Source organism: Budorcas taxicolor, chromosome 6 (genome assembly GCF_023091745.1).
Source record: "Budorcas taxicolor isolate Tak-1 chromosome 6, Takin1.1, whole genome shotgun sequence".
Taxonomy (NCBI): domain Eukaryota; kingdom Metazoa; phylum Chordata; class Mammalia; order Artiodactyla; family Bovidae; genus Budorcas; species Budorcas taxicolor.
Window position 1 is genome coordinate 34,932,516 of NC_068915.1, and position 26,834 is coordinate 34,959,349.

The following is a 26,834-nucleotide window of genomic DNA, read 5'->3' on the forward strand; positions in this document are numbered from 1 at the left end:
TTCAACTATTGTCAATAATATTTAAATTCTAGATTTCAACATATAAAATAGAATTAAAAGAATTAAAATACAACATGAAATGCTGATGATATGCAAGTCACTACTTTTTTTTCTCAACTGTAAGTCTGATCCATTCTTCTAGAGAAGAAGTTCTACAGTTCTTGTTTTTACTATGCTATTCACAGTTTCTACACAAAAGCAGCAGGATGCCAAACTGCAAATGAGAGGAATTACACTGTGTCAGAATAAAAGCGGCCTTAAGTGAACACTGTCAGAATCACTCAGCACAAATAGTTCAGGGCAACTCTGTGCACATTTGCTGAGTAATCTAAAACTAACACAACTTTCCAAACCAGCTTTTACCGTAATAAAAACAAGAATTTCCAAATATAGTAGGATTCCCAAACCTGGAGTCAAGTTATTTAGATATATACAAGGCTTTTCAGTCAGGAAGAGAACACATCTCAGAAGACAAAACTTGCAGTTAGAATGAATTTTTCAATTCCAAGATGTTTTTCTCTTTCTGAACCATAGTGACAAACTCAGTGTGAGGCATAATTTGACTTTATGACCATTAAATGCCAGTAAACAAAAAGGAGGGATGAGGTAAGCAGGAAATCTCAGTTAACTGAAAGAACTGAGATACAATATACTATTTGGGAAGATGATAATAGTGCCCCTGACCCAATGTCTGAGTCTACATCCTGTAGACACATGGACGGATTACTCCCAGGTCCCTTTTGTGGGTAGCTGGGGCCAGGTGATCAGATTTGCTCAATGAGTTGTGAGAGGAAATGAAGTCTCTCACAAGTAAAACATTTATTACTGGGACGAGGCCTCCAGAGATCTCTTTTTACCACAGTGAAAGGCAGTGTTTGCAATGGCTGCTCCTTCAACAGCCTGGACATAGGAGGAGACACTTCATGGAACTCCAGCACCTTCCACAAGGAACATGTAGCCTGAGCAAGAAATGAATCTATATTATAAAGTCACTTGGATCTGGAGGTTATTTGCTCTTTATGTAGCCCAGCGTATCCTTTCTCATACACTCAGGCACTTTACTTTCTCTAGTGCTTCTAGGTGCTACATATTGTTTAACACACACAAATCTATCCTCACATTAATCCTTTTTTCAGAAAAGGGTGATCTGGTAAATATCTGGAGTTAGACTTCACTGTGTAAAGTTTCTGGAAAAAACCAAGACTAATCCTTATATTTATACACCATAATCTGGAGGGAAAGCTTTGAAAAAGAAAGAGCCTATTTCTAGAAAGACTATTTTTAAATGTTTGGACCATCCTAAGGAAAGTATCAAGAAAGTTACTCAGAGGAAAATTAAGGGAAGTCTCTACTTAAATCAGTTTGAAGAATTATAATAAATTTGAATGTCTATCAAATTGTTACAGATATGCTTGATTTCTTATAATAAATGTACGCAAAGTCCTATTTCTTCTGACTCATTGATGTTCAAAGAGTTAACACATCCTGCCCTTTCCCTTTCATACTGTATATCCAAACTGTACAAAAACACTAGCATTCTGGTCTCTTTCACCTATTACCAATTAGGAAATATTTTTCATCATTCAGAGGAACATTCAGCGTCTTAAAAATAGAGCCATACCCATCAGTAGAATTAAACCTTCTTGAAATACATGAAGTACTCTAGCACTTTCTAAGTATAAATACTTTCTTTTGTGACAGGGTTCCTTTTTGGATATTTCTCATCTGATACTGTCCATCAACATATCAAGAAATATTACCACATTTTAAATCCAGAGTAAGTACTAAATTTTGTTTCTTTTTGCATCCCTTATAGACAATTGTAGTCTAGACTTAGAGCAAGCATAGGTTGCCTTACAGGTGTTAACTTCATTATACAGAAATAACACAAGAAAGATGAAAAATTAAATTTAAATCTATCCCAGTCACTCAAAGCATGCAGAATTTATAGTTAAGAGAACAAGGATCCAAATCTAAATTCTATCTCTGCCACTTACTGTGTTTCTGACCAAGTTGCTTATCTTCTTACTGCCTTAGTTTCCTCTTTTGCAAAATGTGTTCAATAACAAATTCACTCAGTTCATAATATTGTGAGAATGGAATGTGATAATATGTGTGAAGCATTAAGAGTAGTCCCTTCACTGAAATAAGTATTAAAAATACATGTTACTACTATTTTTCTAAAAGGAAAGAATAACTGAGGTGTGCATGCATTCTCAAATACATATAATCACCTCTATTATTTTGGAAGAATATAGAAAATATGTGCCATTTTTCACACAGAAAGCTATAATTTCCTAAATATATGTCACTTGTTTCACATATAGCTACAATTACCTTTAAAAAAAAAATCCTAGCATTCCTTCCTTATAATGCTAGGAGTTAAATAATACAATTTATGCAAGTTGAATTAACTATTAAACTATAAATTAGAGATTGAGACATTATTGCAAAGTCCCAATAAATAGTCATAAAGTAATTTGATACATTTCACGCGCAAATTCCAGTGTGTCAGTATTTATTTCAACAACTCTTACCTGTGAATTCAGTGAATACGCACAATGGTCTAACCAAGTTTCTGCCCAATTGTCAGGTTTCCCCTATCACGACAATGGTGTGATCCTGACATCTAGTGGCCAATCTACATCACTGCAGGTACACTTTTTGAACATTTATAAAAAACCGCAAATAAAATAACAAAATCTTATTTTACATTCGACATTTAAAATTTTAAATCTTGAAAGCATATCTGAGAAGAATAATGATTTTGTGGTGTTACAAGGACAATTATATAAATGCATCAATAGCATTAAAAACATGATATAGAAAGAATATGTAAAAGGCCCAACTTTGGCGACAGTAATAAACAGTGCACACTTATTAATATAAATTCATCTCTACAAAGGGATAATAGAAATCTGGTGAGGAAAAATGTTTTGCAATAATTCACTGGCCATAAATTTTAATGTTGCATCAATTGGAAATCTATTTTAACATGTTCTTGTCTTTGGACAAAAAAATCAATTGCACTATTGCAATAATAACATAATATTTTCAAAGCAAATGTCAGAAAGATGAAATATAAAATAATGTAATGTATCTATATACGCAAATATAAATACACACATAATCATTTTTTAGCATAATAGTAACAAGAAACCTACTACTATCGTTTTGTAGATACTGATCCATAGAATCTGGCCAAGCCTGGCCTAATGGCTAGAACCCTGAACTTCAAGCACAATGGCTTTGCTATCACTCAAGGTTGTCTCAGTAACTTACTGCTTTTTCACATTGCAATCCTCAATGATGACCTGATATTTTCATTTGAAACATAATTATCTAAATTGTATACAGATATAAGTGATTTAGTTTTGAGCATTTTTCTCATATATCCATCAGTAAGTAGGTGAGATAGATCTTTTTTAAACAAACACTGTTAAACACTAGAAATCAAAAACACACCGCTGAGAAAGGACACATTTGTGACAAAGGGAGCAAAGTGAATGCAAAAGGCAAGCCCATCCCAGAATTTTGTGAGACCTGAGGTCCCACAGACCTTCTGGGCTGCAGTTCACATGTCATCTTTTTCCACCCTAGCTGTATCCTGTGTTATGCGGGAGCTAATACAATTACCTTTAAGACATCTCAGCTCACAAGTCCAGGTTCACACCTTACCCTCCTACACACATCCCATTTCCACCCTCATGTGCAGGCTTCTAGTTTATACCAGGAATCTGGAGTCTCAGTCATCCAGAACGTGTTAAAGCTTTGGACGGGCATATCACCTTGACCCCCAAAGATCTTTACCCTATGTGGAAGGGGAACTATATTAGGAAAGGGCAAAGTAGAATCCACTAAAGCATCTGAGAGTAGCACTGGCATAGGTGTGCTTTAAACAGGACAATTTTTAGGTGGCTAGAGGGTGAAGAAATACTGTGAAATGATGATGTCAGAGCATGTTTCTTAGCTTGCATATAACAGGGTCCTGTTCTAGAATAAAAATATAGTATTTTCTGTGGAAGTAAGGAAGACAGGTTTTAAGGGTCACTATCCTGCTGTTGCTTCTATTTGCCCTAAGAGTCTCAAGTGAAAACTTATCCTCTCTGACTTTTAACAACAACCATGCAGACCAGGTTTCCCTTCGAAACACAGACTCTTCAATAAGTAGTGCTGGGAAAACTGGAAAGATACATGTAGAAGAATGAAATTAAAACATTCTCTAACACCACATACAAAAATAAACTCAAAATTGATTAAAGACCTACATATAAGACCAGATACTATAGAACTCCTAGAGTAAAACAGGCAGAGTATTCTTTGACATACATTACAGAAAGATCTTTCTGGATCTGCCTCCTAGAGTCATGCAAATAAAAATGAAAATAAACAAATGGAACCTAATTAAATTTAAAAACTTTTGCACAGCCAGTGTTTTGCACAGTCAGTTGTGTCCAACTCTTTGCAACGCCATGGACTGTCCACGGAATTCTCCAGCCAAGAATTCTGGGATGGGTTACCATTCCCTTCTTCAGGGGATCTTCCCGATCCAGGGATCGAACCTGAGTCTCCTATATTGCAGGCAGATTCTTCACCCTCTGAGCCACCAGGGAAGGAAACCATAGACAAAACGAAAAAGCAACCTACAGACTGGGAAAAAATATTTGCATATGATGATATGGACAAGGGATTATTTTCCCAAACATAAAAAGAGTTCATACGGACGGCCAAAAAGCACATAAAAAGATGCTCAACATCACTAATTGTTAGAGAAACACATATCAAAACCACAATGAAATATCATCACATACTGGTCAGAAATGGCCATCATTGAACAGTCTACATATAGTAATTGCCAGAGAAGGTGTGGAGAAAAGGAAAGCCTCTTACACTGTAGGTGGTCACTATGGAAAATTATATGGAGGTTCCTCTGAAAATTAAAACTAGAAATACCATATGACACAGCAATTCCACCCCCGTGCATATATCCAGAGAAAATTTCAACTTGAAAAGATACATGCAAGCCATGCTGCTATGAACAGCACTATTTATGATAGTGCAGCACTATGATAGCCAAGACATGGAAGCAACCTAAAGTTTTTCCATTGACAGATAAATCAATAAAGAAGACGTGGTGTGTGTGTTTGTGTGCGTGCATACATACATGTAATAGAATATTACTCAGCCATAAAAAATGAAATAATGCCATTTGCACCAATATGGATATACCTTGGGATTATCATGTTAAGTGAATGAAGTCAGTCAGATAGAGAAAGACAAATATCATATGATATTACTTTTATGTATAATCTAAAAAAAATGACATAAATGAACTTATTTACAAAACAGAAAAGGACCCACAGACACAGAATACAAACTTATGGTTACCAAAGGAGAAAGTGGTAGAGAGGTAAATTAGGCATTCTGGAGTAATATATTCCCAATACTATATGTAAAGTATATAAATAAGGAGCTACTGTATAGCACAATAAACCATATTCAATATGTTGTAATAATCCATAATGGAAAAAATCTGAAAAAGTGTAAATATATATATGTGTATATGTGTGTGTATATATATATATTTTGCAAATTAACTATATTTCATTTTTTTAAATCGTTTAAAAAAAGAAACAACAAAAATATGAGATGCCTGTTCTTCAATCTGTTTTCATTTTGCAAGAGGCATGAACATGCCAGTAATATATGGGATTATTTTATTATACACAAGCATAGGTATATACTTACCATGCTGTTCATTTTTGAAGATGATGAACTTGCTCTTTGCTTCCTTAGACTATTAACTTCTTCTACATTTCCATCTTTTGGTTTCAAAATCATCCTGCTGCTCCCTGCAGTTCCTTCTGATGAGGATCGCAGTCGCCTCTCTATAAATCTTCCTTCACGGTATGGACTGAGGCTACTGGCAAGAACTATTTAAACATAAATAAATAAAAATTAATATAAATGCTTAAATGTATTTTTATAACAGTTCCACTGAAAGCAAAAGGGAAACTCTTAGTGCCATTCAATAATTCTCAATCACAGAAAACTTTTTGAATTAGTAGTAGTAGTTTACTTAATTATGTACATCACTTTGTAGCCCCCATATTTTGGAGTCATCCTTGACTTCTTCATACCTCACATAAATCATATTAACAAATCCTGTCCTTATCACCTTCAAATCATATACAGAATCTGATCATTTCTCACTATCTCCCCCACTAACATGCTGGCACAAACTCCATCAGTGCTTGCCTTGCTTACTGCAATACTTCTAAATAATCTCTGGCCTCTCCCTAGTCCTACCTGCTTCTCTCTGATCAACACACTATCTACTTTCTACATGATAATCAGAATGATACACTTAAGTGAGACTGATCATGATAATTCCTCTAGTCAGAAAGCTGGTATGATTCCAATGGGCTACTGAGTTCCTCATGATATGACCTTGCTCTCCTCACTGGTCACTTGTTAATCATATCATATCTATACCCTCATCTTCTACTACCCCCCACCCCTGGACCTCTCACTGTTTCTAGAACACTGTAGGCATGCTCCAGCCTCAGATCTTTACCCCATAGCCTTTGCACTGATATACTTTTCTTGAATGTCTCTATGGCTTACTCCCTAATTTTTTCCAATATGTTACTTTGAGTAATACCTATTCACTATACTTAAAATGAAAACTAAAACAAGAAACTCTCAGAAAAAGAAATTAATAAAGAAAGCAATTACATCTACAATTGCATCAAAAGAATAAAATACCTATGAATAAACTTAACCCAGGAGGTGAAAAACATATACACTGAAAACTATAAAAGACACTGATGAAAGAAAATGATGAAAATAAAAATAAAGTTGTTTGATGTTCACAAATTGGAAGAACTGATATTTTTAAAAAGTCTGTACTACCCAAAGGGTCCTATAGATTTGATGTAATCCCCCATCAAAAATCATGATGACATTTTTCACAATCCTAAAATTTGTATGGAACCACAGATAACTCTAGATAGCCAAAGCAATCTTGGGAAAGAAAAACAAAGCTGGAGAAATTACAAGTCCTGGTTTCAAACTATGTTACAAAGCTATAGTAATCAAAACTGTATGGTATTGGCATAGAAACAGACAGCTTAATGGAACAAAACAGAGAGCAAAGAAATAACCCATTAATATATGACAACTAACTTTTGACAAATAGTCCAATCATATATAATGAGGAAAAGACAGTCTCTTCAATAGAAAATGTTGGGGAAAATGAACAGTCATGTGCAAAAAGATGAAACTGGAATCTTACACCATATACCAAAATCAATTCAAAACTTATTAATGACTTGAAAGTTAAAACCAGAAACTGTAAACCTCCTAGAAGTAAACAGGGGAATAAGCTCTTTGACATTGATCTTGATAATGATGCTTTGGATTACATATCAAAAACAAAGAAAATAAAAGCAAAAACAAACAAGTAGGAATATTTCAAACAAAAAAGTTTCTGCACAGAAAAGCAAACAATCAAGAAAAAATAGAAAAAGAAACAAAGACAACCAACTGGATGGGAGAAAATATGTGCAAATTATACATCCTATAAGGGGTTAATAGCCAAATATACAAGAAAATCATATAACTTAATAACAACAAAAAATAGGCAAAGGACATAAGTAAACTTTTTTTTTCCAAATAAGACATACAAATGGCCAACAGGTACATGAAGAAAAGAGCTCAACATTCTTAATCATCTGTGAGATGCAAATCAAAACCCCAATGAGATGCTACCTCATTTTTGTTAAGATGGCTATTATCAAAGAGTCCAAAAGATAACAAGTATTTTTGAGGATGTGGAAAAAAGGGAACCCTCGTGCATTGTTGGTAGAAATACAAACTGGTGCAGTCACTCTGGAAAATAGTATGGAGGTTCTTCAAGAAATTAAAAACAGAGCTACTATATGAGCCAGCAACCTTACTTCTGGTAATCTACCTACAGTCAACAAAATCATCACCACAAAGAGATCTCTGTACTCCCACATTCACAGCAGTATTATGCACAATATGACCAATACTGCATGGGGTCACTTATATATGGAATCTTTTTTTCAGCGTTGAACTCATAAAAACAGCAGAAAAGTGGCTGTCAGGGGTTAGGAGGTGGGGGAAATAGAGAAAGACTGGCAAAAAGTACAAACTTTCAATTATAAGATAAAGATCTGAGGCTGTTAATAACTTGAGGGAGGGGATCCTTTCAAATGTACACATATATTAAAAAATCACTTTATTCACTTAATTTATTTGTCAATTATATATCAATAAAGCTCAAAAAAATGCAAACTACAATCCCACTCCCCACATCCTAATCTTTTATTCTGCTTTAAACCCATCCTCAGCAGTTATCATCATCTGACATTTATTTATTTATAAATTAATTGAGTATTCCCACTGCACAGTAAGCTTTATGGAGGGAGGAGTTTGTTTTGTTCATTTCTATATCCTTAATGCCTAAAAACAGTATCAAAACAAATATCTGTAAATGAGTGAAACTGATTTGTTCAGGCTCATCTATGGGTTTAAAGACTTTTGGCTAGTACCTATTAAGTCAACATATGCCTATTCTTTTTAGAAAGTTTTTACTCTAATAAATAAAGGTTAAATTGCCAGAGAGCTAACATCTCATTAACAATTCTGATATGAATGTACACCTAATACATTCATATATTTGTTAAATGCTTTTTTAAACATATTGTATAATAAATACAGAATAAGCTGCTGCTGCTGCTGCTGCTAAGTCGCTTCAGTCGTGTCCGACTCTGTGCGACCCCATAGACGGCAGCCCACTAGGCTTCCCAGTCCCTGGGATTCTCCAGGCAAGAATGGAGTGGGTTGCCATTTCCTTTTCCAATGCTAGTGTTATGAAATTAAGCAACTCTTTCTTCTATAAAATGTCTTTAAGAGCTTTAAACTTCCAAATTAAAAATCTTTATGAACAGCAGATGAATATCTACCATTGATACAAATGAAAGGTAGTATGAAACCAACTTTTCCTTTTTTACATTACCAGCTTATTTGCCTATCTCTTTCTATTTTACAAACTATAGGTAATATGAATAATCACCTAATGTCCAGGAACACGCATCACGATGTCAAATTCAGTGAAATTAATTTAATGTATTAAATGGCTTGGAATTAGGATCTCAGTCACCAGATTAAGAGCCAGCAAGATAATTGTTGGTCATTACCTAGTTTCCATAGAGATAATATTTACTTTATACAGTTTGACATTGAGGCAACTCATCATTTCTAAATAAGAATTAACCAGGGTAAATATACTTTAACCCTTTTCCATGTTATTTCTTTTAAGAACTGCCTACATTACAATCTGAGGTCCACCATTTGCTGAGTATGATTTCATAAGGTTATTTAACTTAATTCTAAACTTTAGTTACTAAATTCCACATAAATTTTTGGTTAGTATTAAATAAAACAATGCATGGAAACTGCTTATCCCATTTTGAGGCACATCAGTATCATCATCATTATCATTCTTATAATTACATTATAGTTAAAGAATTAAGCAAGTATCACCAAAAATACAAACAAGGCTACCAAGATCAAAAATTGAAAAAAGTAGGCAGATTTGTAAAAAGGATCTTGTATCTAATGTGAAAAAATATTAAAACAATTAGAAAATTAATTCATGACTTTAAAACTTTAGAATTGCTATATTCATGGAGAGACTAAACAAGTCAGATAAGCTTATAATTTTTGATATTATATAACACATAACTTCACTGATCACAAATTTTATTTAACATTTTCATATTATTCCTGATGTTTTCAGAAGAGGCTGGGTCATGTTATGTACTACAACCTAGTCACTAGGAGGACTGATCTTTGGATTTAAATAGTTTAATCTGGCTATGCCACTAGCCAGTTGTATAATCCCTCAGTCTCAGTTTTCTTATGTGTACAATGGGGAACATACTAGTTAGTACCTATCTCATAGAAATTATATCATAAACAATTACTCATGAACTTAGTGGCTTTGGACACATTACTTAACCTATCTGTGCTCACAATTATCTTCCTGTACAATGAGTTACAATAATAGTAATGATTTCAATCACTTCCAGAGTCAATAAATTAATGTATCCAAAGAGACAGAAGAGTAAATGGGGCATATTGTTGAGAGAACAGTAAATGGGACTTACTGTTGAAAGAACTATTAGAGTGAATGAAAGTGAAAGTGAAGTCGCTCAGTCTCGTCTGACTCTTTACCACCCCATAGACTGTAGCCCACGGAATTTTCCAGGCAAGAGTACTGGAGTGGGTTGCCATTTCCTTCAGGGGATCTTCCTGACCCAGGGATCAAACCCGGGTCTCTGGCATTGCACACAGAGGCTTTACCTCTGTGCCACCAGGGAAGCCCTATTAATGTGAATAGTAGCAGCAAAAGCAGCAGCAGTAGTGGCAGTAGTAGTCATCACGGTGGAGAACAAAGAATAAAAAATAATGAATACAGCCCATCAACAATTTTCTTGAACTGAATTTTATACTGAAAAACAAAGTTTTTCTGTTAAATAACAGACTGCATTAAATCAACCTTCCCTCTCACTTTTTTATGCCAAAACATGGATCCTATCTAACAATAAAAAGCTTTGCTAAAATACAAAATAAAATTTATACAGATTTATTTTATAATGGTTATTATTTAACTAAGATATACCAATATTCTATCATTAACTGTAAAAGATACTCATTATTTTAGATAAAGCCATATTGTAAATGAAATAAATTTCCTTCCACTTTCTTCTGAGGCTCAGAATCTTAATAGCACAACTAAGAAAAATGAGTAATATGGCTGAATTACATTTCAGTATGATACAAATGAAGTTAAGTTTAAGTACAGAAATGATTTAAAGCAAATTATAAATAGGAAAAAATAGTAGAGGGTGAAAACTAAGGAAAACATAGTTCCCATTCATGAGACAGAATAAGAAAATTGACTATAGGAAAATTATACTTCATATCATTTATTATACAGAGAAAATCAGCATACCTTTGGCAGGATTTGCATCATATCCATACGAAGTTTTGTTTAAAATATGATGATCACCAGAAGAGGGTATTATCCTTGAATCTGAAATAGGATGGATCCCTTTCACACGTTCAGCTATTGCTTTATGGTGCTCATAAAATCCAAACTTCCTTGGGGAGCTTGTTGCCAACATGGTTTCACCATTTTGTATTATCATATGCTCTTCTCTTGTATCTGTTGAGAGGCGAGTCTCTGAGTCACTCCCATTCATAACAGGCAGTTCAGTGATTTGCAGTAACACTTCCTTCTGGTTAGCAGCAGAGGTTTCCGGTAAAGAATTCAATTCAGTGCTGCATCGACCTTCTAATCTGTATTTCCCAGGAGACACAATCGCACAGGGAACGGTTCCCCTAAGGTCTCTTGTTGTCTTTGTAACAGCAGCAGGATTGGGAGAAATCTGAGAGGTAGAATCATTGTGGCCAAGGTTGTCACAGTGGGATGCCACACTTCCACTTCTAGGAAATGCATCCACTTCAGACACAGAATCTTCAGTCAAGGCTAAGAACTCTGAAGGTGTCTGAGCTGTAGTAAGATCAGCAGAAAGCAATGGAGATTGTAAAGAGCTACCTGCCCGTTCTGTTACATCCACAGAACAAGATGGAGAACCTCTTACTAATACAGGTTCCCGTTCTTGGTACTGTGTAATTTCCAATGAGAATTCAGATTGTTGTACCAGTGAAATAGATTGGCTCTGTGGAACTGGCTTAGAAAATTTATAGTGAGATGAGAAAGATTTAGTAAGAAGCTTCTTTGTTGACTGCTTAACAGAACGGCGAGTTTGTTCTTCTGTGAACCCAGAATCATCTCCCTCACTTTTCCCAGAACTTAGGCAATTTATGAAGACATTCTTGTTAGCCGAGTGTTCCTTTTCCCTTTCAAAATCCTCTGTCAAAGATCTTGTTATCTTCTTATTTCGGGAACTGCTAAAACCAACAGAATGTCTTCCCCTGGCTTTAGTATGTTCTTCCAAACTCAGTTTTTGCATACTGCTCTGACCAGGTTGAGCACCATTTGAAATACTAAGGTTCTGGTTGGTAGGTTCTTGCTTAGGTTCACTCCCCTTCTTATGGTGAAAGCTGATGGACGGTGTACGGAAGAGGCTTCTGCGTTTACCTGTACTACCTGAGCTTGAGTTAGTGCTGGAAGGAGAGGAACTGTGGACACCGACCGTATTACTGGAGGAGGGTGAAGAAGGAAGAGAATCGTGTTTTCTGCTAATACTCCTTCTGAATATTGGCAACCGGGAGACCAGAGTAGATCGTCTTGATCCGGAGTCCCCCATTGGGACTCCAAGGCTTGTGCTGTGATAGCTAATTTAGTAACCTGAGAAAAGTTAAAACAAACAGAATAAATTAAGAGAATTCAATTATAATTATGACATTTTAAAACAAAATATTGTTTTCTCATTCATGAAACAAAATTTGTGCTACACTAAAATAATAAATATTACAATGCTGATACTTAAGGAATTCTCTGAATCTCTATGTAGCAAAAAATCCAATTATTTGTAGGGAAATTTTATACTGGTGCAAAAACTTCACGATGACCAAGAATAATTAAAGTCTATTCAAAAGAGTACTGTATTACAAGACTTAACATTATTCAAGACCCAGCCTTACTATTCACCCTGGTTCTGTGATTTGGTAAATTATTTAATCTCAACTTTTAATGTTTCTTTATTTAGATTTAGTAGGCATGTGACAGGCATGATCACTGTCTTCTGAGTAAAATCCCCCACCACGGCCTGTTGGCCAGCACCAGATAAACCACAGGACTCAACAAGTAACTGACCCAAGCTTAACAGAATCACAGACCAGACTAAGGCATGACCTGATCCTAGAATCTCCACTCAAAGAAAAACCAACTGAGACATATTCTTCCTCTTGGAGTTTGATTTAGGGAGTTTACAGATAATCAGTCCACTGGCAGAGGAAAGTAAACCACATCATAAAGAATCTAGAGAAAGTTATACACAAGATAAAGTTATGAGGAAACCACTGTTATGAGTTAAAGAAAAGATGAATCTTTGAAAGTTAATTCAACTGGTAATGCTGAGTAAGCCTACATACAGAGAAACGTAGAAACACAGAAAATGTATAAACAAGAGTAATGTCAGAGTACTGATGATGCAGACAAGAGAAAGAAGAGGAAGAAAAGGTGGCCGCTGCAGTTTATCAACTGTCATGCACCAAGTACTTGAAATAGATTATCTTTTTTTAATGCTTATAACTACAGAAGTAGCTCTTACTCCGGTCACTTTACAGCTGAAAGGTAAGTTGCCTACGTCACTCAGCTGATAAGTAGTAAAGCAGGACTAGAAAGCAAAGCCATCTCTAACCACAGGGTCAGTTCATAATCAGCATGATATACACTGCTTTCATGAAAGTAAAAACCCAAAAGCTTACGCTGCAGAAGGCCCATATGTCCCTATTCAGAAATTCCTAGTTGTATGGCAGATCTTTCTCTTACAGTGACTACTATTTTTCTTCACTACTATTTTTCTTTCCCTTTCATAATGTGACATTATTTGGTTCCTATTTTGTTTTGTTTTGCTGTGATTCTAAATTTCAGTTAATTCCTTAACCATAATGTGCACACCCCCGCTTTGTCAATTTGAATCATATTGTTTCATTTTGCTGTTTATTGCAACCAAAACTAACAATAATAAATACTACATAAAATGACAAGCCCTCCACTTTTTCATCCTTACAGCTATGAAACTGATCAAGTATACACTTTCATGGCCTTGAAGAAGTGTATGAAAAAACAGAAAACATGTTCTCTGTCAGATATGCATTCTTAAATATTTGATATCTTGCTCTAAATGATATAAAGTCAATTGGCCCTCCATGATTTTTATCGGATGGTCTTTAACTGCATTCACTAAATGTGAATTTAACTCAAACTATGTGCAAACTGCTTCTAAAACATTTAAGTATTCTTGCAAGGCTTTGGCTGAAGAAACCTTAAAATACAAAGACGTTTTCATTTGCGAGGTCTTCAACATATTAAAACTATCTCATTTTCCTCTCAGCTTATATATTCCAAAATGGATGCAAAAAATAATATAATTTTTTTACATTTTCACTGTTAATAATGCTGTAATGAATATCATTCTCAGCTGTGTTTTCTTATTGATATGCAAGATTTATTTCCATTCAATGCCCAGTGAATAACTTTGCTCTAATTAGAGCATTATCATCCGTAATGATTTGCAGCTGGAGGTGAACCTAGGGATTTCAATGCTTTAATGTCAAGATATTTACCATTATGTTTCAAATATCTTCAGAATTCATATATATTAAAATGTTTCTTAATCATTTCTCAGTAATTCTTGCAGTTCTATCAGCATTAAAAATAAAAGAGTGAATAAATACCATATCTCTTAGGCAAGTATTCAAATGATTTATTTAATAATGAAAAACTTTCAGAAAAAAAGAATTACAACAAATACATCTCTTTCTAAATTCTTAATGAAAATAATCAGACTTCCATTTACTATATATATACATGTTACTAATAGATCTACTATTAATATAAAGATCGATTATATTCTTTGCAGCCAAAGATAGAGAAGCTCTATACAGTCAGCAAAAACAAGACGGGGAGCTGACTGTGGATTAGATTATGAACTCCTTATTGAAAAATTCAGACTTAAATTGAAGAAAGTAGGGAAAACCACTAGACCATTCAGGTATGATCTAAATCAAATTCCTTATGATTATACGGTAGAAGTGAGAAATAGATTCAAGGGACTAAATCTCATAGATAGAGTGCCTGATGAACTATGGACAGAGGTTCATGGCATTGTACAGGAGACAGGGATCAAGACCATCCCCATGGAAAAGAAATGCAAAAAGGCAAATGGCTGTCTGGGGAGGCCTTACAAATAGCTGTGAAAAGAAGAGAAGCGAAAACAAAAGAGAAAAGGAAAGATATAAACATCTGAATGCAGAGTTCCAAAGAATAGCAAGAAGAGATAAGAAAGCCTTCTTCAGCGATCAATGCAAAGAAATAGAGGAAAACAACAGAATGGGAAAGACTAGAGATCTCTTCAAGAAAATTAGATATACCAAGGGAACATTTCATGCAAAGATGGAGTCAATAAAGGACAGAAATGGTATGAACCTAACAGAAGCAGAAGATATTCAGAAGAGGTGGCAAGAATACACAGAAGAACTGTATAAAAAAGATCTTCACGACCAAGATAATCACGATGGTGTGATCACTCACCTAGAGCCAGACATCTTGGAATGTGAAGTCAAGTGGGCCTTACCATCACTACGAACAAAGCTAGTGGAGGTGATAGAACTGCAGTTGAGCTATTTCAAATCCTGAAAGATGATACTTTGAAAGTGCTGCACTCAATATGACAGCAAATCTGGAAAACTCAGCAGTGGCCAATGGACGGGAAAAGGTCAGTTTTCATTCCAATCCCAAAGAAAGGCAATGCCAAAGAATGCTCAAACTACCACACAATTGCACTCATCTCACATGCTAGTAAAGTAATGCTTAAAATTCTCCAAGCCAGCCTTCAGCTATAAGTGAACCATGAACTTCCAGATGTTCAAGCTGGTTTTAGAAAAGGCAGAGGAACCAGAGATCAAATCGCCAACATCTGCTGGATCATCAAAAAAGCAAGAGAGTTCCAGAAAAATATCTATTTCTGCTTTCTTGACTATGCCAAAGCCTTTGACTGTGTGGATCACAATAAACTGTGGAAAATTCTGAGAGAGATGGGAATACCAGACCACCTGACCTGCCTCTTGAGAAACCTGTATGCAGGTCAGGAAGCAACAGTTAGAACTGGACATGGAACAACAGACTGGTTCCAAATAGGAAAAGGAGTATGTCAAGGCTGTATATTGTCACCCTGCTTATTTAACTTATATGCAGAGTACATCATGTGAATATGCCAGGCAGGAAGAAGCATAAGCTGGAATCAAGATTGCCAGGAGCAATATCAATAACCTCAGATATGCAGATGACACCACCCTTATGGCAGAAAGTGAAGAGGAACTCAAAAGCCTCCTGATGAAAGTGAAAGAGGAGAGTGAAACAGTTGGCTTAAAGCTCAACATTCAGAAAACAAAGATCATGGCATCTGGTCCCATCACTTCATGGGAAATAGATGGGGAAACAGTGGAAACAGTGTCAGACTTTATTTTTTGGGGCTCCAAAATCACTGCAGATGGTGACTGCAGCCATGAAATTAAAAGACGCTTACTCCTTGGAAGGAAAGTTATGACCAACCTAGATAGCATATTCAAAAGCAGAGACATTACTTTGTCAACAAAGGTCTGTCTAGTCAAGGCTATGTTTTTTCCAGTGGTCATGTATGGATGTGAGAGTTGGACTATAAAGAAAGCTGAGTGCTGAAGAATTGATGCTTTTGAACTGTGGTGTTGGAGAAGACTCTTGAGAGTCCCTTGGACTGCAAGGAGATTCAACCAGTCCAATCTAAAGGAAATCAGTCCTGGGTGTTCATTGGAAAGACTGATGCTAAAGCTGAAACTCCAATACTTTGGCCACCTCATGCGAAGAGTTGACTCATTGGAAAAGACTCTGACGCTGGGAAGGATTGGGGGCAGGAGGGGAAGGGGACGGCAGAGGATGAGATGGCTGGTCAGCATCACACAACTCGATAGACATGAGTTTGAGTGAACTCCAGGAGTTGGTGATGGACAGGGAGGCCTGGCATGCTGCTATTCATGGGGTCGCAGAGAGTTGGACACGACTGAGCGAGTGAACTGAACTGAACTGAATGCTGCTGCTGCTGCTGCTAAGTCGCTTCAGTCGTGTCCGACTCTGTGTGATCCCATAGACTGCAGCCCACTAGGCCCCCTGTCCCTGGGATTCTCCAGGCAAGAACACTGGAGTGGGTTGCCATTGCCTTCTCGGGTGAACTGAACTGAACAGATCTACACTAATTTCTTTATGTAAAAACATCATAGACATACAGAGATATTTATACATTGAATGGGATGACATGGAGTGATATAAAATATATTAGAGATAAAAATATTTTATGTTTCCCTTTATCTGCCGATAGTCACTTAAATGAAGTTCTTCATTCCAGCTAAACTGGAAAAAGACAAAACTATCTGTAAGGTTGGGATTATCCATACTATTTAAAAAGACTCTTTAAAGTCTGGATGCTATTTATTTCTCCAGATTCATTATTTCCCTCCTTATATTTCATTATCCAATTGCACTGATGACTACTTGCCATTTTCTGTTCACTTTCACAATCAAGACATTAGCAGATGTGGGTCCATCTACTTCCAATGTCCATTGAGTAACTCTGATAGTAAAATTTCTATTTCTACAACATGGTCCCTCCCAGAATGTCATCTCTGACCCCCACCTTTATGCTGTCTTTCATTTCGGACTTAGTACTTCTCTTAAATGCATCCTCAAGGTTTAACTTTCATAGCAAACATCTGCTTATTTATCTAACTTCACTATTTTACCTTAGGTTTCTTAATGGCAAAGGCTACTTCTGCTTTAAGACCCCAGTGCCTAATACACAATCAATGCCTACAGAGTAAATGGATGTCATAAAGCAAAATTTTAACTTGAACACATCAGTATCTCAAACATAAACAAGCATATTTTCTCTCTCACTACCAAAAATAAATGCTACCATTTTGAGTTTAATTATGTTGAATTCCAACTTTCAGAGTCATGAATTAATTTGAAAGCCTTTCAAACTGTAAAATCAATGATCTACATTTTTCTTACATTTGAAGATAATGCTAACAAGCTGAATAACACATCATTAAATCAACTTTGACTTTTCATGAAAGACAAATACAACAAAGACAAATACATGGTAATTTTATTTTTATTATAAATTTACTATAACTATTTTAATTCTTTAGCAAATCTTGCACATATTTTCATATGTTTTTATAAATTTCCAAATCAGACAAAATGTATTTTCTCAATTCTCATCTAATGTGCCTTAGCTTAGAAGTCATAGTCACTTTAATTATAACAGGTTTTAAAAATGTATAGGTTGAATTAGACCTGTTCATTGTCCAGGGACTTTCTTTATCATAAATATTTTCTTTGAAAATACAAATTCTCCATGTAAGATTATCTTCTAAATATACTTCTAATGCTGTCTAAATAAACAAGTTACCCTGATATATAGAAACACCACCTCCAAAAATGCAGACTGACTATATTAAAAGTGGTATGAAACTCAGCTCTACCTCAACTGAAGAAATAATATCCTTTGTTCTTGAGCAGCACAATTCAACAAAAAGCTCCCAGAAAGTACTTTATTCAGTGATCTCTACAACCTTAGCAAATACTATCATCACCCTTAATAAAGCACAACTTATATGGTTGATCTATTCCAAATAAACTGGAGCTAAATTTCTTATTTAGCATGGTTGAGAAGGATGTGAATTCCATTTCAAGAGGTTATAGAAATCATTAATATATTACCTATTTAAAATTAGAGTTAAAGCAAAATACATTAAAAAAATAAGATATGCTGAAAAATTATACTTTTCTTCCATAATTCCAAAGGCATTAACCAAAGACATAAAATAACCTTCTAAGTTTTCATAGTTATCACCTTGGAACCTGGGTGCCATATGCACAAACACATATGCCTATCTGTGCAAGTAAAAGAAATAGAACAAAATACCCTTCATCTTTTTTTCCCTGTAATTTTCTATTTTCCTAAAATTTAGACACTCCTAATATTATTCAACTATGAGCCAAAGATGATGAAGGGACCCAAAGTCCCACATCTGAGATAGTACCGAGTATGCTTTTTTTCTCTCCCAAACTAGTAGTATATTACTGCAAAAACAAGACTACACAAACAAAGAACCTTTTATACAGACATGTGGTCAGCATAACAAAATGGGTTTCTAATCCAAGGTCTGCCACTTACTAGTAGTGAGAACTAGAACACAGATAATAATTATTGTATAATGAGTCGTCTTCAAGGATGGAAGGTATAACAACAGAAAAACACATAACGCTCTGCTTGGTACAGAGTAAATTTGGACTTTCTTTTTTTAATGAAATGCATCCAAGCAAGTGGTAGATGAAAGTACAGCACACAGAGTAATTATGAAAATGAGCTATTTATCAAAATCTACCCCAGTTACTCAATTTAAAAAACCATCTAAAAATCCAGGGGGAAGTGTATAAATCGAAGTCAGTATTCTTACCCCTTGTGATACACCTTCCTAAAGTACACCTTTTTATTACAATTGTGTGGGGAATGTTACATAAGTTAAGTACGATCCTAGCTCTATCTTTTCTCAAAAAGGATATCAGAAAATAACCAGGTAGAGCCTAAACGACCACACTGAAAAGAAATCAATGATACACGGTGAAAATGGAAAAAAAGAATATTCACAGAAGTCAAATACTCAATAGGCAATAAGTCTCAACATTAAGAAAACAATGACATAAAACAAATCATACGTAAATATATCAAAGGACACATCAATTTTCAGCAAAATTAAATATATAATAGCTTCAATAAATTTCCAAGTCAATCTTATCTAATGATGTTATTTTGGTGCACATTTAAGTGAGGCCTCATAGGTGTTATGGCTTAGCTGAAAAGGCCTCCAGCTCAGATTCTATTACAAAGTTCATGCAATTTACATCTCAATCTCTTTTTTTTCTTAATTGAAGGAGAGTTGATTTGCAATATTGTGTTAGTTTCAGGTGTACAGCAAAGTAATGCAAAGAAACTCACATTTATGTATACATTATTACAAGATACTAAATTATTATAAGATACTGAATATCATTCCCTATGTTTTACAGTAAGTCTCCATCTATTTTATATATAGTAGTGTATATCTGTTAATCTCATGCTCCTAATTTTACTTTAACTATGGTGTAATCTATTTTTAAATGTAGTCCTTAAAGCTCAACATTCAGAAAACGAAGATCATGGCATCTGGTCCCATCACTTCATGGGAAATAGATGGGCAAACTGTGGAAACAGTGTCAGACTTTATTTTGGGGGGCTCCAAAATCACTGCAGATGGTGACTGCAGCCATGAAATTAAAAGACACTTGCTCCTTGGAAGGAAAGTTATGACCAACATAGATAGCATATTTAAAAGCAGAGACATTACTTTGCCGACAAAGGTCCGTCTAGTCAAGGCTATGGTTTTTCCTGTGGTCATGTATGGATGTGAGAGTTGGACTGTGAAGAAAGCTGAGCACCGAAGAATTGATGCTTTTGAACTGTGGTGTTGGAGAAGACTCTTGAAAGTCCCATGGACTGCAAGGCGATCCTACCAGTCCATTCTAAAGGAGATCAATCCTGGGTATTCTTTGGAAGGAATGATGCTAAAGCTGAAACTTCAGTATTTTGGCCAGCTCATGCAAAGAGCTGAGTCATTGGAAAAGACTGTGATGCTAGGAGGGATTGGGGGCAGGAGGAAAGGGGATGACAGAGGATGAGATGGCTGGATGGCATCACCGACTGGACAGACGTGGGTTTGGGTGAACTCCGGGAGTTGGTGATGACAGGGAGGCCTGGCGTGCTGCCATTCATGGGGTTGCAAAGAGTCAGACATAACTGAGCGACTGAACTAAACTGAACTGAACTGAAAATGTTTAATTATTATTTTTTTTAATGAATGGGGAACTTACGCAGGTTTCTGAAACACGTAAATCCTCATACACATGGACAAGGGCCACTACAACCAGCAGGGATGGTGAGCACAATACAAGATACATTGAAAGGATGAGCGATCAGAACCAAATGGGTTATTTGACTGGTCACAGGGAAGAGAATGAGAATGTCAGCCAAAGACAGCAAGAGTTAGAAATGGTATAACTGACTGAATATGTTTAATTAGAGATTTATTAAATTTGCATATAATTTAGCCACTTGAATACAGCAGTAAGTTATTTTCAACAATAAACAAGAAAAATAACACAAACAAGCAATTGCTTACATCAGAAATGCTTGTTTATATCAAAAACAAGCATTTGACCCTAAAAATAGCATGTGAGCAGAGATAGATTGCCCCTGATTGGACCTATAAATCAATAAATCAATATCCTAGGTAGAAAGTGGTGCTCAACTGCATAATAATAGAAACCGTTACAATAGGGAAGGAGAATACATTTCAAAGAGATTATTCTAGCAGGATTTAGGGAAGCAGATGAGTTCCTTGTCTGAATTAACAGTAGGACAGGGACCATAATACATATTTAGAAAGACACGTTATCTTGAAACCTAGCCAGATATAATCTTAATTCTTCATTGACCAGAAGAGACAACAGAGAGACAAGAGAAACATACAGAGAAAGAATAGATATTGACCAGAGATTAGACAGAATTTAGTAGTGAAAGAAGACAAAACTCTAAGTCATATCTACAAACGATCCAGGCTTAAGTAAATAATGATACTTATACTTAATGCTACAGTTTATGTTCTGGGATTTATACACAATGAATGTGTACTGTTAAGAAAGCAGACTCTCATGCAAGAATATCTCAATGTGAATTCAGCACTACATACAAGAGCTGTGGGACTTTAGGGTGATTTTAAAAATTATTTAAACTCCCTGAGGCTTCTTGAGGATAATAATTGCAATTGTCCTAAAGATTTTGTGATAATCTAATAAGTAACACCAAAAAAGCACTTAGAACAGGGTCTAGGATATGATAAATGTTTAATAACTATAAATTATCAAGAAAAATTAACCATACATATATTATTTCACAGTCAAATATATTTTAATTTAGCTTAAAATCTCCCAAACCTCTCTCAGCTGGAAGTTCTAATTCTGTCTGCTGCTGCTACTGTTGCTAAGTTGCTTCAGTCGTGTCCGACTCTGTGCGACCCCATAGACAGAAGCCCACCAGGCTCCCCCGTCCCTGGGATTCTCCAGCCAAGAACACTGGAGTGGGTAGCCATTTCCTTCTCCAATGCATGAAAGTGAAAAGTGAAAGGGAAGTCACCGAGTCGTGTCCAGCTCTCAGAGACCCCATGGACTGCAGCCTACCAGGCTCCTCCGCCCATGGGATTTTCCAGGCAAGAGTACTGTGACAAATACTCTCATTTCTAGTCAAGACAGAAAGGAAAGTTAGAGGCCAGAATACTCAAATGTTAATGAGCTTGCAGCTTGGAATTAATACATACACACACATATATAATTGAGTTCAATTATTCAGTATTATTTTTTTCATTTTCAACAAGATAATCTAGACTTAAGCAAATAATTGACAATATTATGAATTTTCAAAGACTACCTCAGATCCCGAATGTGATTCTCTAAAACTGAACTTGATAAATTTGCTGAGCAATGACAATGTCATAATAAATATGCAATTTTAAAGAGGACGGCACACATCTGAAAGTATATATGCTTGTTAATAAAGAAAATTTTATTACTTCTTATTTCTACATTGGAGAATGAGATTTGGTCTTAAAATATTATTTTAGGAAAAAATTACTTACAATCTCCTAGATTAAGTTTCCTAAAAGCATAGCCTAAGCAAGGAATTCTTGTTCAAGCAATTCACTAGAGAATTACTCTCAGCAGAAGGTAAGGAAAGAAAGCATGAGAGGTCAGGGGTAGAGCTATTCAAGGATGTGGCTGAAAATGGCATCTAGCTTGAGATGAATCGCATGGAATCTGGAACACTTACTGACACCTTGACACAATGGCAGGTCTTTTGTATCCCATGCCAGTCAACCAACTGAAGATCCTTCTAAGCACTGGGAAAAATATTTGAAACATATAAAACAGGTAAAGAACTGTTATCTGGAATATATAAAGAATTCTTATAAACCAATAAGAAAAAGACAATTTAAACAGAAAAATATGGGCACAGAATATGAACATGTAATCCCAGAAGAAATAGAAATTCTGTCCCAAATATGGGCACAGAATATGAACATGTAATCCCAGAAGAAATAGAAATTATATATATATATATTCAATATAAAAATACATATAAAAACATACTCAAACTCATTCGTAATTAGAGAATATAGAATGAGCTCCTACAAGCCAGTAAGAAACAGACAACACATAGGAAAAAAAGGTAGTAAATAATACAGAGAGGAATTTCATGGAAGAGGAAACACAAAGCACTAATCAACATAAGAACAGATATTCAACTCCAATATTAACCAAGAAAACCACAGATACTATTTTTCACCCATAGTATTTCAATACTAAATAACATAAAATTTGAATGAAAGAAGTAGTACTTATAGACAGTTTTAAAGGACTCCAAATTAAGATCACTTTAGAAAATTAGGTATCAAAATACGAAATTAAGGAATTTCACTTCTTAGCATTTACTCGAGAATACTACTCACATATCTGCACAAAGAAACATAAGAAAACATGTATAGAAACATTCAATATGCATTTATAATAGTTAAAAATAATATAAATGTCCAGTAATAGGACACTTAAAAAATAACATATAGTCTTATCTACTCCACAGTATAACAGACAAGAGCTAAACATAGAAGATGGGCTTCCCTTTGTAGCTCAGTTGGTAAAGAATCTGCCTGCAGTGCAGGAGACCCGGGTTCGATGCCTGGGTTGGGAAGATCCCCTGGAGAAGGAAATGGCAACCCACTCCAGTATCCTTGCCTGGAAAATCTCATGGACAGAGGGGCCTGGAGGGCTGCAGTCCATGGGGTCGCAGAGTCGGGCACGACTGAGCAACTAACACACACACAAACATATAAGGTAAAAGATATGATGTGACAAAAACCTCCCAAGGTGTTAAATTTAAAAAATCAAGTACTTAAGTGATATGCTATATATATTTTATGTAAATAACAAATATACTATGAAAACTTCTAGAAAGTAAATATTCTATAGATTCATATGTATGTAAATGCATAGGAAAAAATCTGGAAGGATGTACTTCAAAGTGTGAAACAGAATTATCCCTGAAGAATGCCTCTGTATTGGTGGTTATCATCAATGGGGCATTAATGTAACATGTATTATGAAGTTTTAACAATGAAAATGAATTCATGAATTACTGATGCTTTTATAGTTAAACCTTACAAAATTCAATTTGAAACTGTATAGAAATATATGGCCTATCAAAATTTCATAACGCTAAAGGATATAGGAATGTAAATATGCTTAATTCCAAAGGTAAAATAAAAAATTAATAATAATAGCCGCCTCTGAAAGAGAATCAACATGTAGAAAATGATTTTTATAAAAATAATTTGACCAAATGCGACATATACAAAAATGAATTCTGAGTGTTTAATAATCTAATCAAGTATTTTATATTTAACACCAAGTATTTAAATAAATGAGACCTCCCGAAGTACTAAGAATCCCTACATTAATATAAAGACTTTGTATTTTTCATGAACCTATATTTTAACAATGAAATTATATTTCATGTGACCATCAGTCCAAAGTGTATGTTTATGAATTGAAATTTACTTTTGTGAAACTTAAAATTCTATTTCATTTCAGATATTTAAAAGTACTTCTATCCTTTAAAAAAAAAAACTCATTATTCCTTTACCATCTAATAATTAATATAAATGTTATCAGTGATAGTTCAGATACAAATGATTTGTTCTAGGCCTTAGATAATCTTATGTTTTAGTATTTCCATAATACAAACAATAAACCACCACAGATTATATAGGTGGCTAATAAATCTGAGTTATATGACTTAAAAACATGGGACATTATGACTTTTTCTCATTAATAATAAATTAATGCTACTATAAAATTCTTTCCAAGGCTAGTAAAAGAACCAAACAAGTTGGTTTATATTTCCTCAGATCACATTAATGCTTCAATGAGACACTTTTAAAACAGCTTATTTGCTTTCTAAATATTAAAATAAGTGGATTTGCTTCATATTTTAATTTTTTTACTAGAAAGGTAATGACCAAGTTCATAACAACCTGCAGTTGTGCAGATTTACCAGCAGAGGGTGGAAAAGATCTTTCTTGTCTGTAATGAAGTCTTTTTTTTTTTCCTCCCCCCTCTTTTATCTTTCAAAACCAATTTAAGATTTATTGGGCAGGTAACTACAGAAATATCACAAAGTATTTTATGTAAGTGAAAAAGTCTCCAAGTGTGTTTTCAAATTAAATCTTTTCTCAAACAATTACTATCATCCAAAACGGTGGGATAACAGGGCAGCTGCAGTACCAGGAGGCCAGTGTTGGCATAAGTCCTTTTTGGAGGTCATCAGTAGCCCTACATCAGGCCAAACAACTAACAGAGAGGGAGCACAGCCCCACCCATCAGCAGACAATTGAATTAAAGGTTTACTGACGATGGCCCTGCCTACCAGAACAAAATTCAGTTTTCCCTGCAACCAGTCCTTCCCATCAGGAAGAAGGAACTAAAATCCCGCAGCCTCCAGAACAAAGACCACATCGCAGAAAGATAACCAAAATGATCACATGGATCACAGCTGTGAGTAACTCAAGGAAGTTATGAGCCATGCTGTACAGGGCCATCCAAGACCAACAGGTGGAGAGGTCTGACAAAATGTGGTCCATTGGAGAAGGGAATGCCAACCACTTGAGTACTCTTGCTTCGAGAACCTAATGAAAAGTATGAAAAGGCAAAGAAGATACAACACAGGAAGAAGAGCCCCCAAGGTCAGAAGATGTGCAATATGATACTGAGGAAGAGCAGAGAGCAATTACTAACGGCTCCAGAAAGAATGAAGCAGCTGGACCAAAGCGGATATGTAGCTCATTTGTGGATGTGTCTGGTGGTAAAAGTGAAGTCTGATGCCGGAAAGCAATACTGCATATGAACCTGGAATGTTAGGTCCGTGAATTAAGGTAAATTAGACATGGTGAAGCAAAAGATGGCAAAAGTGAATATCAACATTTTAGGAATCAGTGAACTAAAATGAACTGGAAGCAGCAAAATTAATTCAGATGACCACTATATCTACTACAGTGGGCAAAAAACCTTAGAAGAAATGGAGTAGCCCTCACAGTCAACAAAACTGGAGAAGGAAATGGCAACCCACTCCAGTGTTCTTGCCTGGAGAATCCCAGGGACGGGGAGCCTGGTGGGCTGCCGTCTATGGGGTCACACAGAGTCGGACACGACTGAAGTGACTTAGCAGCATAGTCAACAAAAGAGTCTGAAATACACTACTTAGGTGCAATCTCAAAAACGACAGAATGATCTAGGCTTATTTCCAAGGCAAACCATTCAACATCACAGTAATCCAAGTCTATGTCCCAATCACTAATGCCGAAAAAGCTGAGGTTGACCAGTTCCATGAAGATGTACAAGACCTTCTAGAACTAACAACAAAAGCAGATGTTCTTTTCATCATAGGGGATTGGAATGCAAAAGTAGAAAGTCAAGAGATAACTGGAATAACAGGCAAGTTTGGCCTTGGAGGATAAAATGAAGCAGAAAAAAAGGCTACCAGAGTTTTGTCACAAGAACACACTGGTCATAGCAAACACGTGACAACTCTACATACGGACATCATCATGTACGTGTGTGTGTGTGTGTGTGTGTGTGTGTGTGTGTGTGTGTGTGTGTATTAAGTCGCTCAGTCATGTCTGACTCTTTGCGACCCCATGGACTGTAGCCCTCCAGGCTCCTCTATACATCATCAAATGATAAACACCAAAATCACACTGATTATATTCTTTGCAGCCAAACATGGGGAAAACTTTATATACTCAGCAAAAGCAAGACTGTGTCTCAGATCATCAAGTACTTACTGCAAAATTTAGACTTTAATTCA

General features: G+C 35.5%; 1 protein-coding gene and 1 pseudogene across 1 annotated transcript in view; one reads left to right on the forward strand and one right to left on the reverse strand.

The window, feature by feature from the left end:
* Positions 1-12,368, reverse strand: part of CCSER1 (coiled-coil serine rich protein 1) — a 1,275,856-nt gene extending 1,263,488 nt beyond the window's left edge. The window contains exons 1-2 of the mRNA XM_052642244.1: positions 11,048-12,368; positions 5,749-5,933 (exon numbers count right to left, since the gene is read on the reverse strand). Of these exons, the coding sequence (XP_052498204.1) occupies positions 5,749-5,933; positions 11,048-12,368 (1,506 nt within the window). The remainder of the gene's footprint in view (positions 1-5,748; positions 5,934-11,047) is intronic.
* Positions 12,369-13,212: 844 nt separating this feature from the next.
* LOC128049491 (craniofacial development protein 2-like) lies at positions 13,213-26,551 on the forward strand (annotated as a pseudogene).
* Positions 26,552-26,834: the final 283 nt, after the last annotated feature.